This window comes from Crassostrea angulata, chromosome 7 (assembly GCF_025612915.1).
Source record: "Crassostrea angulata isolate pt1a10 chromosome 7, ASM2561291v2, whole genome shotgun sequence".
Lineage (NCBI taxonomy): Eukaryota > Metazoa > Mollusca > Bivalvia > Ostreida > Ostreidae > Magallana > Magallana angulata.
This window is the reverse complement of record NC_069117.1, coordinates 42,946,647-42,962,806: the sequence shown is the minus strand read 5'-3', so window position 1 is coordinate 42,962,806 and position 16,160 is coordinate 42,946,647. Positions and strand designations below refer to the sequence as shown.

Genomic DNA, 16,160 nt, shown 5'->3' with positions numbered 1-16,160 from the left:
CGTTTTTGAAAGTGGGAGGGGATGGGCAGACTTATCTTGACAAGGAAAAGAAAAAAAAGTACTTCCCAAAACCATTAAGATCTTAATCCATGTGTGTGTAAAGGATGGAGGGGGGGGGGGGGGTGCGAAGGGTACCTTAAACTTCAATATACCGTTAATTTCATACCTTTCACTTTATACTCATTTTTAAATTTTAAAAAAATGTTGGACGCGAGAAAAGTTTTGGGCCAGTGCCCTTCTGATGCTACGTGCCTGCAGTTGTAGAACATTCAAGTTTATTCATGGATTGATTAAATCTAATTAATTAATTAATTAAAAGTAATTAAACTTAGATATAGTAGTTGTCTTAGTTATATTATCAACATACCTATGAATAAGTGTGGGATGATTTACAAAATATGTTTGCATAAAACTTTCGGAAACCTCTCCTCTTCCAAACAATTTGGGAGGCGAAACTAAGAAAATTCTTTTTATTCGTTCTTCCATGAATTTTCTATTCACGTTGTATTTTTAAGTAAAAACCACCAATACTGTTTTCTTTTTCAATTAAGATCAGTTCTTTGAAAAATAGAAATCTGAATTAAGACTTACTTATTTACCTCTCATTCTAAAATATTGTAAGGTACTTGGTTCATAATAAATTTGGAGATATGCGAATCATCAAAATAAAATAGGAATGATGGAAAAGGGTGTTTGGGAGGGGTCTAAGGATAGAGGTGTTTCCTCGACCTCTTTTCCCTGGTTTTCGATGGATCTGCGTCTAGAAAAACGATTTTCGCAAATGACAGTCGTATCAGGCCAAAAGAATCTATAGGCTTGCGTTATCTAATTACTTTTATGGGCCAAATGAAAATCTGACGACTGTGTTTTAAATCCGCAGTTCTTCATGGGTACACCGTTTAGCTTTCACTAAGCTGTCGATACAGTGACTAACAAGATAAAAACAGATATCAAAAGTCGCCCGTGGATATAAAGTACGAAATCTTTTCCTCGCCATTACGTGTAGTTGGCTTTAATAGAGAGTGTAACATAAACCAAGCTGACAGAAGAAAGAGACCGTATAGTTTTGGACTCCATTGCACTACGTTGTCACCGCCTCGACAGGGATGTTTACACCGTTTCATAAATATGATGATCTTGGTTGCGTAAAGCTGCTGCCATTCACCAAAGAGTATTTGGTATGATGTTGGATGATCTTACGGAGTAAGCGGGGAGTCCTGTGTTTTATAGATGAAAGCTTTTTGATGTTCACCAAAAAGCAGCCCGCGTGAGCTCCTCTCTGATTGATTGCATTCCGCAATATTCTACTATAGTATCAGTCTTGTTCACGCCGTTTCGAAGGTCGCGCGGGACTTACATGCACTATAGGTAAGGGTCTTTCATTCATAAGTTGTGTTATATATTTTTTACCAAGGTTTTAGGAAATCGGGTAAAATCTCTGCTGTTTTGATAAAGATCGGCTAAAAGAGTTGGTGTGTGGTAATTAATTAATAGTGCATTCACGGAATTGGAGATACATATATAAACTGTTAAGAGTGCGTTTGATTTCCATCTCGAGCGATACGATTAAAGAAGTGGGAGAATAGTGGGTAGGTTTCACATTTACGATCGAAATTTTTAATTTGTTAATCTTAATAAATAATCATATCTGTTTTATTAGTAAAATTCAAACAATTCCGTAAGCTGGGGAAAATGTATTTAAATTTCAATAGTATCAACAGTTCTTCAAAGTTGCAAAAATTAATGCCTGATTTCAAGTATCCATGCAATATTTCTTGAAAAAAATCATTTCATTTTTTTAAAAACAAAATTCAAAGAAATGTATAGATGTAAAACGAAAACATTTAGAATTGCGGATAAGCGAACGCTACCATTCATCTTAATGGCTTTTCTTTAAAAGTTGGGTATCTCATTCTTCGTTTCATCTGCATGACAAAATATTAATATCAAAATCAACCCACTTTTTCTCGTCTTTAATGATAGCATATGACCTGTTCTTAAGTTGACAAACATCTGACTTTATAATTCAAATTTGTCTACACAACTTGGCAGATTAATCAGAATTGATAGCACGATATTAAAATGCATCTCAGTGTGTGGGTAAGGGCTTAAGGCTTCCAGTGAACTATGCAAGGAATCTAACGTAAGATCGGCACGTAAGACGGAATCATTTCGATTTCCCCAGATGAGCCATTGTCAAAATGTTTATGATATGATATGTTATATGTTGCATAAAGCAGATATACCCCCAAAAAATCAACATCAAAATGACACTGTCTGCCTTTAGCAGTTATAAGTATCATATGGAAAACTTTGTGATTTCCCTACAATGTAAGAGAAAACAATTATTCCATAACAGAAAAAATTCATATGACAATTCGGTTTTGACCTTTTAACCCCTTTGCCTTGACTTAAAAAAATTCTTCATAATGCCATGCATCACGGTAATGGGAGAGATCGTAGAGCGTGTAATTTTGATATCACTTGAATTATTTGAGAGCGACATGCTCAGCACGTGTTTGTAATGCTTAGAACAAGCAAATTTATGTCCCGAGTTCACGACACTAAATTTTTTTCTGTCGATAACATCAGTAGCAGACACGTGATCGAGAAGTTCATTTCTTGCTACAATTTTTGTTTTGATGTATAAAAATTTATCCGATCCATGATTTATTATTGTGTAAAAATGATCCAATATGTATCATATATGAAAAAAAGAAACACATTTTACTTAGTTACAATGTGTGAAGCGCAAAAAAAAGAAACAAAAACAAAGTATCCAAAACCGACAAAACAAAGGAAAACCTAAAATAAAAGTAAAAACAACCTTGTTATTCTGTTTTGATAATAATAAGTCTACTGTTACTCAACTTTTGTCGTGAATTTATTAAATAACGTTATTTAGACAGTTGGCAAATTGCCCAATGTAAACTGCGATTTGATTTTATTTGTTCATTTGTTGGTCTCTTGAGGCTTTCTTGAGGCTTTCCGATAAAAATAAATAATAATTTAGAGCAGTTTTAATGAAAAAAAAAATCTCGAAAATATGCGACTTCAGAATTCTGCGTTTTCGATCGATTCTTTGGTAAACAGCATTGCTGGGTTTTGCGTCTTATACTCAAGAGCATCTTGAATAAATGCTTTATTAAACAAGAAAAATATGGTCTGCTTTGAGGATCAAGCATAAAAGTGTCCATACAAATACATGTATATATAATATATATATGCTTCTGTGCTTTGATATGTACCGGCGTATACTGAACAGAATTGATCCCGTTTTTCGTATACTGAAAATAACCATTCAACCTTTCATTTTCTCTTTTCTGCAACAACCGGATTTTAAGATCTATATAATTATATGATAATTTCTATTCCAAGTTCAGCGATTGGAAAAGCCCTCTGCCCTCGTTTTCCCTATGTGCAAGAAAAGTCAGATAAGTCAAATCCTGAAGTCGAAATGGGTCAAAAGAGAAATAACATGTCGAAAATTTCAGCGGATCCACCTTCCATACAAAATATCAAAGCTGTATATAAAAAATTCTCAATGAAATGCTGATAAAGCAATGTACATGTATTCTCCCATTTTACAGCAAGTTATCAATGAAAGATATATACCATTCTTTAGTTGCCGATTGTTGTATGTGTGTACTGCCGATATGTACATTGTCGATTCGATTGATTTCGGGCTATGCATAATTCATATCAATAATCCAGTTATATAGATGACTTTAACATAATCACTGTGAAAGAAACACACTCAAAACCAATTTATTAATAAGTAAAACTGTTTTAATTTGATGCATACAAAAATTTCTTTTTTATGAAAATTTAACTGTTTTTGAGGGGTTTGTTAGTTTGAATGTTTCTTTGGGTTTTTTTTTTTGGGGGGGGGTGGGGGTGGAGGGGGGGGTGTGCGTAAATATGATAGATTTAATAATTGGAACTAGAATGCGTTACTTTCTTAAGTAATAGGAAACCACAATATAAGTCTTTTGAACCTACAACCACAGGTCTGTCTAACCGCCCATCGATCTATTCGAACTAAGTACACCGTTGTTCACTTGATGTTTTTTTTAAAATCAGCAATACATTTAGATTGGTAATGAAACCATACTGAAAACGTCGTTAATCCATACTTAAACAAATCGTTTTTGTTACCTTGTTTATTGCAGTGTTTACAAAGTTCCAGATCGAGATGGAGGAATCGAATTACATTGCCTTAAATGTTGTGATAATGGCGCCGGTTGTTGACATTGTTTGAATATGATGACGAACACGCGCCATTTATTACAAAAATAATGAACAAACACATATTAATGAAATCAAAGTTGTCATGGTAACAGAAGTAATAGGAGTGTGATATATTAAAAAAAATATCACAAAATATCTTTAAAATCGTTACATACAACAATGTTACAATACATGCGCGGATCCCAAACTTTTTTCCGGGGTTGGGGGTAGGCCCGACGGTTATTTGAGTTTGCTTGGGGGGGGGGGGGGGGGGGGAGGAAGGTCCGAAGCATAATTTTTGGTAATTTTATGATGTAATTTAAAGAAAATTAAAATTTGCAAGGGGGGGGGGGGGAGTCGGACCCCCCCCCCCCCCCCGACCACTCCTTTTAGATCTTATGATTGAAAACTGCATGCAGAATCCAACATGTTTGTCATTGGTGCAAAGTCAATATATATTTACGAATGCCTTGTTTAAACAATTTATTAAAGATTGAAGGCATAAGGTAGTACATTCCATTTTTTTAACAAACAAATTTTCCTAAACATTGAGATTTTAATTTTTTATTTTGTTGGTGTAGAGCAGAGAAATCCCAACTATACGTACATTTTATTTACATGTACGTGTATATTATTCTTAACCGGAGAAATATTCTAAGAAAAGCACAGAGAAGGCGATTAAGACTGCAATTAATTTTTTTAAAAATTGATATTATGAAATATTTACATATAGAATGCACACAAGAAATATATTTTAAGCCTCAAAGTGCATGGCATTGCGCATACTGCTACATGTACATGTACGTGAAGGTAACCGAATGCGACCACAAACACCTGATGCATGGCTTCATTGGTATACTTGACTTTGAAAATGTGTTATCTCCTCGTCCTTTCATGCCAAATTCAAATCATGTCAATATCATCTTACGATTTGTGAACATTTTGACTAATCTCTAAGATTAACTCTTATAAAAGGGTTAAACGAGCACATTAATCATAATATGGTTGAGATGGAAAGTTCTTATGTTGCCGAGGTATTATACCTGCCAAAGAAATCAGGAGAAAGAGGGTGGGGTGCACGTGTGAGTAAAAACGTATACGTGCAGGTGATAAATCTACCAACTTAGTACCAAGTGCTGAATATAAAGCAATTTCTATTACAGCATGCCTTTTTATGTTTCCATGGTGTTCATGTATAAACTACGGCAAAGGATAGTTAAAAATGTTTGTTATATTGAGCGGCAAACTAGAGTTTTCCATTCGGAAAAGGTGAATGGTTTATTTTTTAATCCGTTTGCAACATAAAGAAGTATAAAACGATACTATTCCTACGAAAAGGTTTAGAGTTTTCTTTATTTTCATTGCCATTCCTCATATTTCATTTTTTTTTTTAAATTTTGATAAATTTTGTTACAAATGAAATATAAAATATTGCCTCCATTTAAGCAGTGAATAATCCACCTAGTCATAAAAGTATATTGTAAATATGTTTTGAAATTAAAGCATTGTCAATCTGTGGAAGAAAAAATTAAAGTACATGTAAATCGCGGGTTTTTTTGGCCAAACAAATATTTTGATAGTTTAATTTTCGAATACTGCCGTAACATTTGATGTTGTTCTTTGTGATTTTGGAAAAGATGTTCTAGTGTTCTTTTTAGCTCACCTGAGCCAAACGCTCAAGTGAGCTTTTCTGATCACAATTTGTCCGTTGTCTGTCGTTGTCGTCGTCGTTGTCTTCGTCGTCGTTGTCGTCGTTGTTAACTTTTCACATTTTCATCTTCTTCTCAAGAACCACTGGGCAGATTTCAACCAAATTTGGCACAAAGCACCACTAGGTGAAGGGGATTCAAGTTTCTTCAAATGAAGGGCCACGCCCTCTTTAAAGGGGAGATAATTGAGAATTATTGAAAATTTGTTGGTATTTTTCAAAAATCTTCTTCTCAAAAACTAATTGGCCTGAAAAGCTAAAACTTGTGTGGAGGCATCCTCAGGAAGTGTAGATTCAAATTTGTTCAAATCATGGTCCCCGGGGGTAGGGTGGGGCCACAAGAAGGGGATCTAGTTTTACATAGGAATATATAGAGAAAATCTTTAAAAATCTTCTTCTCAAGAACTGTTGGGCCAGGAAAGCTCAAATTAAAATGGAAGCATCCACAGGTAGTGTAGATTCAAATTTGTTCAAATCATGGTCCCTGGGGGTAGGGTGGGGCCATAATTGGGGGATGAAGTTTTACATAGGAATATATATAGAAAATCTTTAAAATCTTCTTCTCAAAAACTATTAGGCCAGAAAGCTCAAATTTGAATGGAATCATCTTCAGGTAGTGTAGATTCAAGTTTGTTCAAATCATGATCCCTGGGGGTAGGGTGGGGCCACAATTGGGGGATCAAGTTTTACATAGGAATATATAGAGAAAATCTTTAAAAATCTTCTTTTTAAAGACCATTTGGCCAGAAAAGCTTTAACTTGTGTAGAGGCATCCTCGGGTAGTGTAAATTCAAAATCACAGTCCCTAGTGGTAGTGTGGGGCCGTGATGGCGGTTTGAATTTTTACATATATAGAGAAAACCTTTAAAAATATTCTGGGAAAGTTTTTCGGTCCAAAACTCAGTACTTAGTGTGAAAGCACAGGTTATGCAGATATAAGTTTGATGAAACCATGATACTTCAGAGAAAAGTGGGGCAACAAAATGGGGGGGGGGGGGGGTATATAGGAAAAGAGAAAAATCATCTTACAGGTACAACAACAAAAGGGGCTTGGTATTTACCAAAAGAAAGAGGTGGATAAAAATTGGCAGATTTTCAATTTTTTTAGCAAGATCTACTATATTTAGTTGTCAAGATATGTTGATACTGTAATGCTAATTTGATCAGAATTAAGGCAATTGTTGCTCAGGTGAGCGATGTGGCCCCTGGGCCATTTGTTTTTAATATATGCATCATTTCAGTCCTTACAGATGATTGATTACCGGTTATAAGGGCTTGATGGTCAATTTATCAGTCTATTCAAATAATTTCAAACTCTCTTAATTAACTTTGCTTACCCTAATTAAATGACTTTAGTTTGATTGCCGTCTCAAAGGTGAGACAATTGCTTTCATTACGCTACTGAAATGAGAAATGAAGTTTCCAGCAATATTTGCCATCCCGGTATGAAATAAGATATTTAATATCAAATGCGTGACAAAGCTTTGTCCGTTTTGCCCATTGCGTGACCATTCTACAGAGTTGTAAAGCAGAGCTGAACTCGCCATTTGCCATATCCTCTACTGTCATATCCGGTTGCCTCTTCTGATAATTGACCAGGCTTTTAACAGTTTTCTTCAATGAGACTAGATGTATGATAAAGATTTCCCCGGGATGAGGTTTAGACAAAACATTTGTAACTGACATCTATAAAATACATTCCCTGAGAGAGAGAGAGAGAGAGAGAGAGAGAGAGAGAGAGAGAGAGAGAGAGAGAGAGAGAGAGAGAGAGAGAGAGAGAGAGAGAGAGAGAGAATTGGTAAACTGAGCTCTCAGTGTATAATCTTTCAAATCAAATATATCATATAAAGTTATAAGCCCTTCTTAGTAACTAAATACTAGTAATTATAACAAACATCAAGGGGAAAAAAGAAGGAATATGACCTTAAGCGTTATATATATTGTTAAACATGAGAGGAGCAACGGTTTCCTGTTTCAGTTTATCTTTATCCTGTCATATGGATTATACGGCGAGGTGGCGTGAATTTGACTTGAAGAGTTTGAACTTTTGGCACAACATGTGACATTCATCATAATGGCATAATTGATTCTACCTTATTTTAAAAAAAGAAGGTATTTTTTATTAGGAGGGGTGGGGGGGTGGGGGGCATCATCTGTTTTTATTCGTTAAGAAGTTAGAAAATTCATTGCGCTACCACCGATACTTGACTTAGCAGTGTTAACATATATATATCGGTATAATGAATATTCACATTGATGCAATGTCTTGTTGAAAACTCTTGAAAAGTCGATGGTTCATAGGTATGTACTAATATGTGTCATTTTTGATAAATAATGTTTGTTAATGTGACGAGATGATTGTAAATCCTTGGCCAGCGAAGATGACAATATCATGATATGATTGGACATCTTCAAATGAATTTGTTACCTGAAAAAAAACAACAAATATTACAAAGGCTTTCTCTTTTTTATACGTACGCATTGTTCATGATTTCATGGTTTGTAAAACAAATTATAAACAAAGTAACATGTAACGTCAAAAGTATGCTAACATCATATAAATAGTGCCTGTTTGGGAGGGTAACAGTTGAAATTGACACCCCGAGAAAACCATTGTCAACCGACGCGAAGCGGAGGTTGACAATGGTTTTCGAGGGGTGTCAATTTCAACTGTTATCCTCCCAAACAGGCACTATTTATTTTGTTATACTGAATGTCTTTTTTAAAAATTTTAAGAAAATTTTACTGCTTTTATATAGGAATAACGTGAATTCTACAGCGAACCGTACGCGCATAATTTTCGCGCATGTAACATTTTTTAATGTTACCCGTTGCCAAGTGCGTTGCTAACGCTGAGGGTAATAGTAAATATTATTAACTGCGTCTTAACCAATCAGATTTTAGTATTTAACATGAAAGTATAACAATAAAAAATAAATCTCGAGATGAATAGAGACGAAAGACAAGTGGTTGACACATGAAGTTAATCTGACGCTGAATCCGATTGATATGCGCTAACTAATAAGGCGCCTCAGTGGAATGGGCGTTACTATTATATGTAGCAGAAAGTTCAATGTCTAATCGAATTATCACCTTTTAGATATATATTATTCTGATTTTCATTTTTATGTTCAGTCGTTGTTATCAGTTCAGATACATGCTGTTTCGCCAGCATCAACAACTGGATGTGTTTTTCAAAAAGGTAAGACAAGCTTAAATCAAGTGAAATTTGTACGTATCATATGTTGATGGGATTTAAACGAACGAGTATTTTTAGAATATGACTGTACTTTAAACGCGGTGGTCAACTGTCAATTAAAACTTCTTATATTTTTTATATATTATTTTTTAAAACTATATACTTGTATGATGTTAAAATAAGTAAAGAGTAGTCCTAATATTTTAGATTTGAAATTTAAATATGTTCCTACATATTTATTTTACAATGTGTAGCTTCAAAATTTGGATATTTTCCTATATCTTTAAAACAGAATTCTTCCTCATTAACAGATTAAAGTAGTCTAAAAATGGCCACGATCATCTATAAAGAAAAAAAAAAAACAGCTATCGGAAAGAAAACAATAACAATAGATAATTTCCAGGTATATAGGTACCTGTCGCACTGGGATTTAGGAAACATAAGTTCAAAAGGTAATGTGTTTTAAGTCATTAAGTAGACGAATCGCGTCTCCTTTCAGTAAAAACTCTCTGTAAGAATGTTTCGGAAAATACGAAAATTGAAATAATTCAATACGAGCCCCCCCCCCCCCCCCCCCGCCCCACTAAAACACACCCTAGTTTGATAAAAATTAAGAGGTTTGAATTAAGTACATTTTATATACATGTGCCCATGTAAGACAATTGAAATGGTTATTCGTCATCGAAATGTGATCTTCTTTGTTATTGTTTACAAAAATTTTACAATATTTGCCATTTGCTCGATTTGTTTTCATCTTAGTAGGGAACTATTCTTATTTGATCATTAATATTGTTTTATTTGCATCAAAAAAATATCAATGCTGAGTTTACATAATATGAAATGAAATTCGTATTTCAATTGTCATGTACAAATGTACATGCATGTAAGTCTTTACAACTTATCAAATCTCTCTCTCTCTCTCTCTCTCTCTCTCTCTCTCTCTCTCTCTCTCTCTCTCTCTCTCTCTCTCTCTCTCTCTCTCTCAGTAAACAGAAGTACTGGTAATTCATGACGTAAAAGAATTGTGTGTTATCTAATTCCATCATTTTATCTCAAAAGAAAATATTCCCCAAATTTGAAGGTCGCAAAAAAACTCTTTCGGTTGGACTGGATTATCACTTAACTCAAAGCTGCTCAACAGGACCAATTAGTCATAATAAAATGTTTTAATGCACCCGGTAGCGGCACTGAAAAGGGAAAAAAGTTTAATTCTCGACAATAAATCACGATGCTTCTGAAGATTACAAACATTACTGATCGCGCTTCTACTAGATATTCCAGATTTTCAGGAAGGCCCTGGACATTAAATGCAATTTTGAAGTCATAAAAAAATCCTCAAAGTAGCATTAGCCTGCAAAATTGGGACAGTCAGGGAGTCTCTTAATTGCATAAAATATATCAAACTTGTATATGTCTGCTGGTCAAATATATTGTGGATAAATCTAGTTTATCTACCGATAGGAAGAAAAGACAACATTGCCTGGGGACGCAAGTGTACTGCAAAAGAACAACATTCCCTAAAATGAATAAACATCCCAACCATCTCTCTCTCTCTCTCTCTCTCTCTCTCTCTCTCTCTCTCTCTGTTAATATAGGTGTTGCCCTCAGTCGTTTCCTTTAACAGTTCTACTAATGGCCGCATATTTTCCTTCACAAAGAGTAATTGTTTGAAATGTCATATAAAATGCTATCAGAAATAATAGTTTCTCGGTTGTGTGACAGTTCTATTTTCGAAGATTCGTTCAAATTGCTACATAGGAATTCTTTCAAGTAACAGATTAAGATTACTGAGACACAGATAAGACACTGTCACACAACCTTCTCGGCCCACCCCTATTCAGTACTTGGTATTTACTGGAAGAAAAAAATATCAGGATATGTATATGACCAGGACTTTTTTTTCAAATCTTCTTTCAACAGGGTAAAATAGGGTATAGTCGTTTGAAGTCCGCTGTGAATTTAGCCGATCCAATCACTCTGTCTTATGAAATCATTACACAGACTATTAAATAGGAAGAATAAATGGATTGTCATAAATGAAAATCCTTTTGGTAACTATTTTCTGGCTTTATGAGAGTTATTGATATAAATCTCGAAGAACTGTCATAACGTTTATTACTATCTCTAAAACTGGGCTTTTCTTTTATTGCAAATCAATATTTCTCCTAATGTGTCAGATCCCGCACTATTTGTGGTTGTTCTTAAAAAAAAAGTTTTTTTTTTTCTTTCCAAATTAATTCCTCGTTAAAGGATATGTAAAATGACCAAAGCGTTCTTAACAGACTTAAATGGCGATCACCGTCGGACAGAAATCAAGAACCCTCCCAACAAAAGACGTGCAATGTTTCACGGCTGGGTCGAAAACGTACCCATCAATTTTATAGCCTATAATTTGTTACGACATCCGGGGCCTTCTTCCAACCGAAGTACCGCCGCGGACTAATGAAGACCCTGTAGATCGTTTCCTTTATGTTCACCAAAAAGACTGTCAATAAATGATTGTGTCATTCTGGTATTGTTACTGCTTTGATTCAATTAAAAACACTTTGGATATTGATTTTAATGAGTTAACACATTCAGAGAACATCGATATTGTAGATAGAGCCTTTGACACGAAGCCTTTTATTGCGGTATCATGGAAATTAATTGAACGCAGACAAATGAGTCTCATTATTTTCTGGCAGGATTAGGGTTTGGTACCAAAGATGCAATCGTTTACTTGACAAATGGAAACAGTTTTTTTTTTTATACTTTATAAAAAACGTGCAGTAACTCAAATGGCATCTTCCAGATAGGCGAATTTAAAGTTAGGTTAATGGCGCCGTGTCAATGATTTTAATATCTGTTTTTCTCTGAACGCGCGTACTTTTCAAACAGAATAAAAGAAGTCAATAAAGAAACCTATCTTTTTATCCGTGGCAACTGTTTTTATATCTACTGCTTTTGAACTGTGTGTTTCCATTACGTTTTACAGTACGTTCCTAGGGTTTTCTCCGGGCCTATTCCGCGCGCTATCCATACACGATAAAAAAAAAAGAGCCAATTTATCGCTAATGCAACCTTAATCATTTGGTAACAATTTAGAATATTTTTTATTTCCTACTTCTTTGTGATGGTAAATTATAAACACAGTTCGGCATTTTAATGATGGGTAAACACACAGGGGTTTTATAAGAGCATTTGTCGAACATCAGAATGCTAAAACTATTCTCATCGTTTCTCCCCCTCCGGGAATCAAGCTTTGAAGCGAATCCCCCTTCTTATCGGAACCAAATAGCTTTATTTCTTGAGAATCAATTTAGTATTCCGCTATCAAACTACGGGGTCGTTTTAATACATATGCTTTGAAATATGAATTTCTGGGTCGTAAATTAGAGCATGGAACCATAGTTATTGCTGCAGTATTGCTCTTACAAATCTTAGTGCGTTATTTTCTTCATTGGCTTCTCATTTATAAACTGAATAAAATGCGGCATGTAAACACGTTGTTGTTGTTTTAAACTCATGGGATTCCAGTTGTGGAATGTATTATTTGATTTGACTTTTTCGCGATTTTAATAGGTATTTTAAAATGTATGACGCTACCATTTCTTTGTGACTGTCTGAAGGACATACGTAAACTGGATTTTTATTATTTTTTTTATAATTTAGCAATTTTAGTTACAGATTTTATCAAGATGATATCTAAAAGACACACACATGCACTTAATATTTCACCAAAGTGCAATATTTTGTTATTGTTATGGACAGATGACTTGGCATAAATATAAGCGTTGACGATCGAAGACTAAATATACAAAAACAACCGGATAAGAAAAAAAAATCTATAAGAAACATGATTTTTTTTTCATTTTTGTAATACGAAACCGACTTACTCGCACATTTACGATTCCTCATAATACATCAACAAAATGCGATTATTGGTTTTAAAAATCGTCCAGGATCAAACAGTTAGAGAGCATGTCTAAATGCCGTAAAAATTGAAATCTCTACATCATTATCCGAGCATAAAGATTAGGTGAGATTAACTCGACACCTGCTAATAGATCATAGCAGGCGTTCCCGAAATGATAATTTAAATATCGGTAAATGATAATTTTTTTAACAAATTATAAATACCTAGATACTGGAAAATATTCATAAATTGGGTAAACAATTTTAGAATCAAAATACAATTAGAGAAAAAGGAAAATAATAATAAAATGAAAATAAATAAATCCCATGTTCTGACAAATTGCCAACAGGTATCATCGTCAATGATGAGCTTGTATGTGCATGCACGATCTCAGATAAAACAAGAGATTTTACCCTATCATACATATTGTGGAAAAAACGCATCCTGGCTGCTTCTTTTATTGTACATGATAGATCTGTGTTGAAACGAGCACTTGTTGAGTCAACACATTGCTTAATTCATTGAATTACCTCTGCACTTTTGGCAGCTCGAAATCAGAATGTAACAGCTTGAACCACTTTTCTTCATCAAAAAAGGTTGAGTGGGTCGTTAACAAGCACTTTTTGTGAAAATGAATGTGATAACCGTAATTTGTTTGCTGTGTTTATCACTTACAAAATTAAATCGATGATCTCCTATTGTTATTTATCAAATATGAAGGATAACCTCTTCTACACTCTAATTATGCAGTATGATATTCTCTGCATATGATCAAGATGTAATTTCTGTTTTGTTTTTTACAGATAAAAAAAATCAGCCGGATATAACAGAATGACAGCGTTGAATTAGCTAGTGTTCGAAAAACCTTTACAACGGTATTAAAGCGTAGGACTTCATAAACGATGGAAGGGGAAGAGGATTTCTTTTCCCCAAATATGACAATGCCTTTTCATATTGCTTTTGTGTATCCAATCCCTCAAGCGTACTTTATAAACGGATTCGTTTCTCCCTTCCTGATATTTTTTACTTTGGTAACGAATATCTTCGTAGTTCTCATTCTTTTACGTAGACACATGCGTTCCCCGACCAACGCCATCTTAGCTGCCATGGCAATATCAGACACATTTACTGGAGTGACGCCACTTCCGGTATTTGTTCATTTCTTCTCTCTGGAGAACTACCACGACTTCGTTGAGTTCCACTGGTGTTACATCTACAGATACTTGGGCGAGCTCATCCCAACCGTTTTCCACACCGCCTCTATCTGGCTGACAGTGACGTTGGCCCTTCAGCGTTATGTCTACATCTGTCATACAGCCGCCGCTCGGAGATTCTGCACCATCCAAAACGTCATCTTTGCAACTTTCATCATATACATGCTTGCCATATTGTCACAGATTACGCGTTTCTTTGATTTCGAATTTACCCCATTTCCCTTCCTTTCGTTTGACTCGCCAAACAGTACCCTCGTTACGTGTATCGAGCGAACCAGTCCATGGGTGAACCAGAACGAAAACTTGTACTTCAATCTCTACTTCTGGTTCCGAGCCATTTTTATTCACCTCGTACCATGCACTATTCTCGTGGTTATCAATTCAGTGCTCATATGGACTCTCCGGACGGCTCAACAAAGGAGGATGCAGCTTCTGAAACAAAACAAAAAGAGCGAGTCAATGAAACTGAAAGACAGCAACTGCACAACACTAATGCTTGTGACGGTTGTTGGCTTATTTCTACTGGTTGAACTTCCTTTGGGAATAATCATGATACTGCATCTGGTTCAAAACAATTTCGACATTGATATCATGTCGAACGAAACTTTCAAATTGCTGAATTTGATTTCGAACACCTTCATTTTACTGTCATACCCTTTGAACTTCTTCATTTACTGCGGTATGAGTCGACAGTTCCGGGAAACTTTGATGAGCATGTTCGAAACAATAAAGACACCGAACAGCAGGAAAAGGTACGCTTCGATCCCGACAGACAACGGACGCACAATGGCCGAGTCCACTTGCAGAGAAACAGTGTTGTGAACAAGGACAGTTATCTCTTTGCCAGACTCTTTGCAATACTCTAACATTGTCAAAGAAAACGTCAAGTACACATTGTTTGTTAGATTACGAATGGTTGTGCAAAGCAGAGAAATTCATTTTACATGTATATGCACATATTTTGTAAAAAGAAGATGTATGTTGCAAATTTCAAAGTTCGCTATGTCTAACAAGGTATTCGTTGTCATTAATGCACATAAAATACAAATAAGTGTCAAACTGAGATTGTGATATAAATTATATGTATCTGTTATGAATTGTTGTAAGATATTGTATAAATATCTGGCATATAGATTCGTCATGATTTTTTTTTTCATTTTCTTTTTTGTTCGCGATAATTTGAATATCACAAAATCAGTAAATTAAGAAATAATGTCAACGATGATATCAAATGTTTTATCAATCTTCTAAAATTGCAAAAATGGCATACGCAAATTTTTTTAAAGTTAAAGATTTATTCTTACTTTTTGGGTTACATCTACAACAAGCGAAAAAATCCTTATATACGGTAATAACTGTGAACGTACGCGCACAAAAATCCACGAAATTCGTCGGCAACCCTTGTCGTGGATACTTTTTTTCGCTTACCTATATTGTTGGATGAATTATTCATACCAAATGGATAAAATGAATTCGCGAATGTTAAAAAACATGCGTAGTACTCTGTTTACAGTATATGCATGTAATTATACATTATATATGTACCTATGATATTATGTGTGTATATCTAACAATTTTATGAATGTAGTAAAATAATCGAAATTGATACAGTTTTCTGTTTCTTTTTATATATCTACTGTTGAATTATTTAAATTCGTTGTGGCCAATTTTCTCGGATTGTCTGTTTTTTTCCCTTATTTGTTGGGATGTTATTAGGAAGATGCGTCGGTTCTTTATTTCAGTAAGAAGAGTAACTCCTCAGAATTTGTTCTCGTCGAGGATGTAAGTTCGTGGGCGATGGCTCCGACAAATGCCACGAAAATTGAGCCATGACGAATTCTTATGATTCCACAGTGAATTTGATTGCCGAAAAGCTGAAAAGTTTAGCATTGTAAATAGAAGTCACCATTAACT

General features: G+C 34.8%; 1 protein-coding gene across 3 annotated transcripts; it reads left to right on the top strand.

Annotated features, from left to right (window-relative positions):
* Window positions 1-854: 854 nt before the first annotated feature.
* Window positions 855-15,852, top strand: LOC128157422 (sex peptide receptor-like). 3 transcript variants are annotated; one of them, XM_052819964.1, is made up of 2 exons: window positions 855-1,368; window positions 13,836-15,852. In XM_052819964.1, the coding sequence occupies exon 2, from the start codon at window positions 13,935-13,937 to the stop codon at window positions 15,066-15,068; it is 1,134 nt and encodes a 377-aa protein (XP_052675924.1). In that variant the 5' UTR covers window positions 855-1,368; window positions 13,836-13,934; the 3' UTR covers window positions 15,069-15,852. The 3 variants fall into 3 exon arrangements, with proteins under 3 accessions (XP_052675924.1, XP_052675925.1, XP_052675926.1); XM_052819965.1 differs by lacking the exon at window positions 855-1,368 and adding an exon at window positions 9,025-9,140; XM_052819966.1 differs by lacking the exon at window positions 855-1,368 and adding an exon at window positions 9,460-9,589.
* The last annotated feature ends 308 nt before the right edge of the window (window positions 15,853-16,160 follow it).

What these genes read in the sequence shown, in the direction of transcription:
- LOC128157422 (XM_052819964.1), top strand. Translation starts at nt 13,935, where the DNA reads ATGGAAGGGGAAGAGGATTTCTTTTCCCCAAATATGACAATGCCTTTT.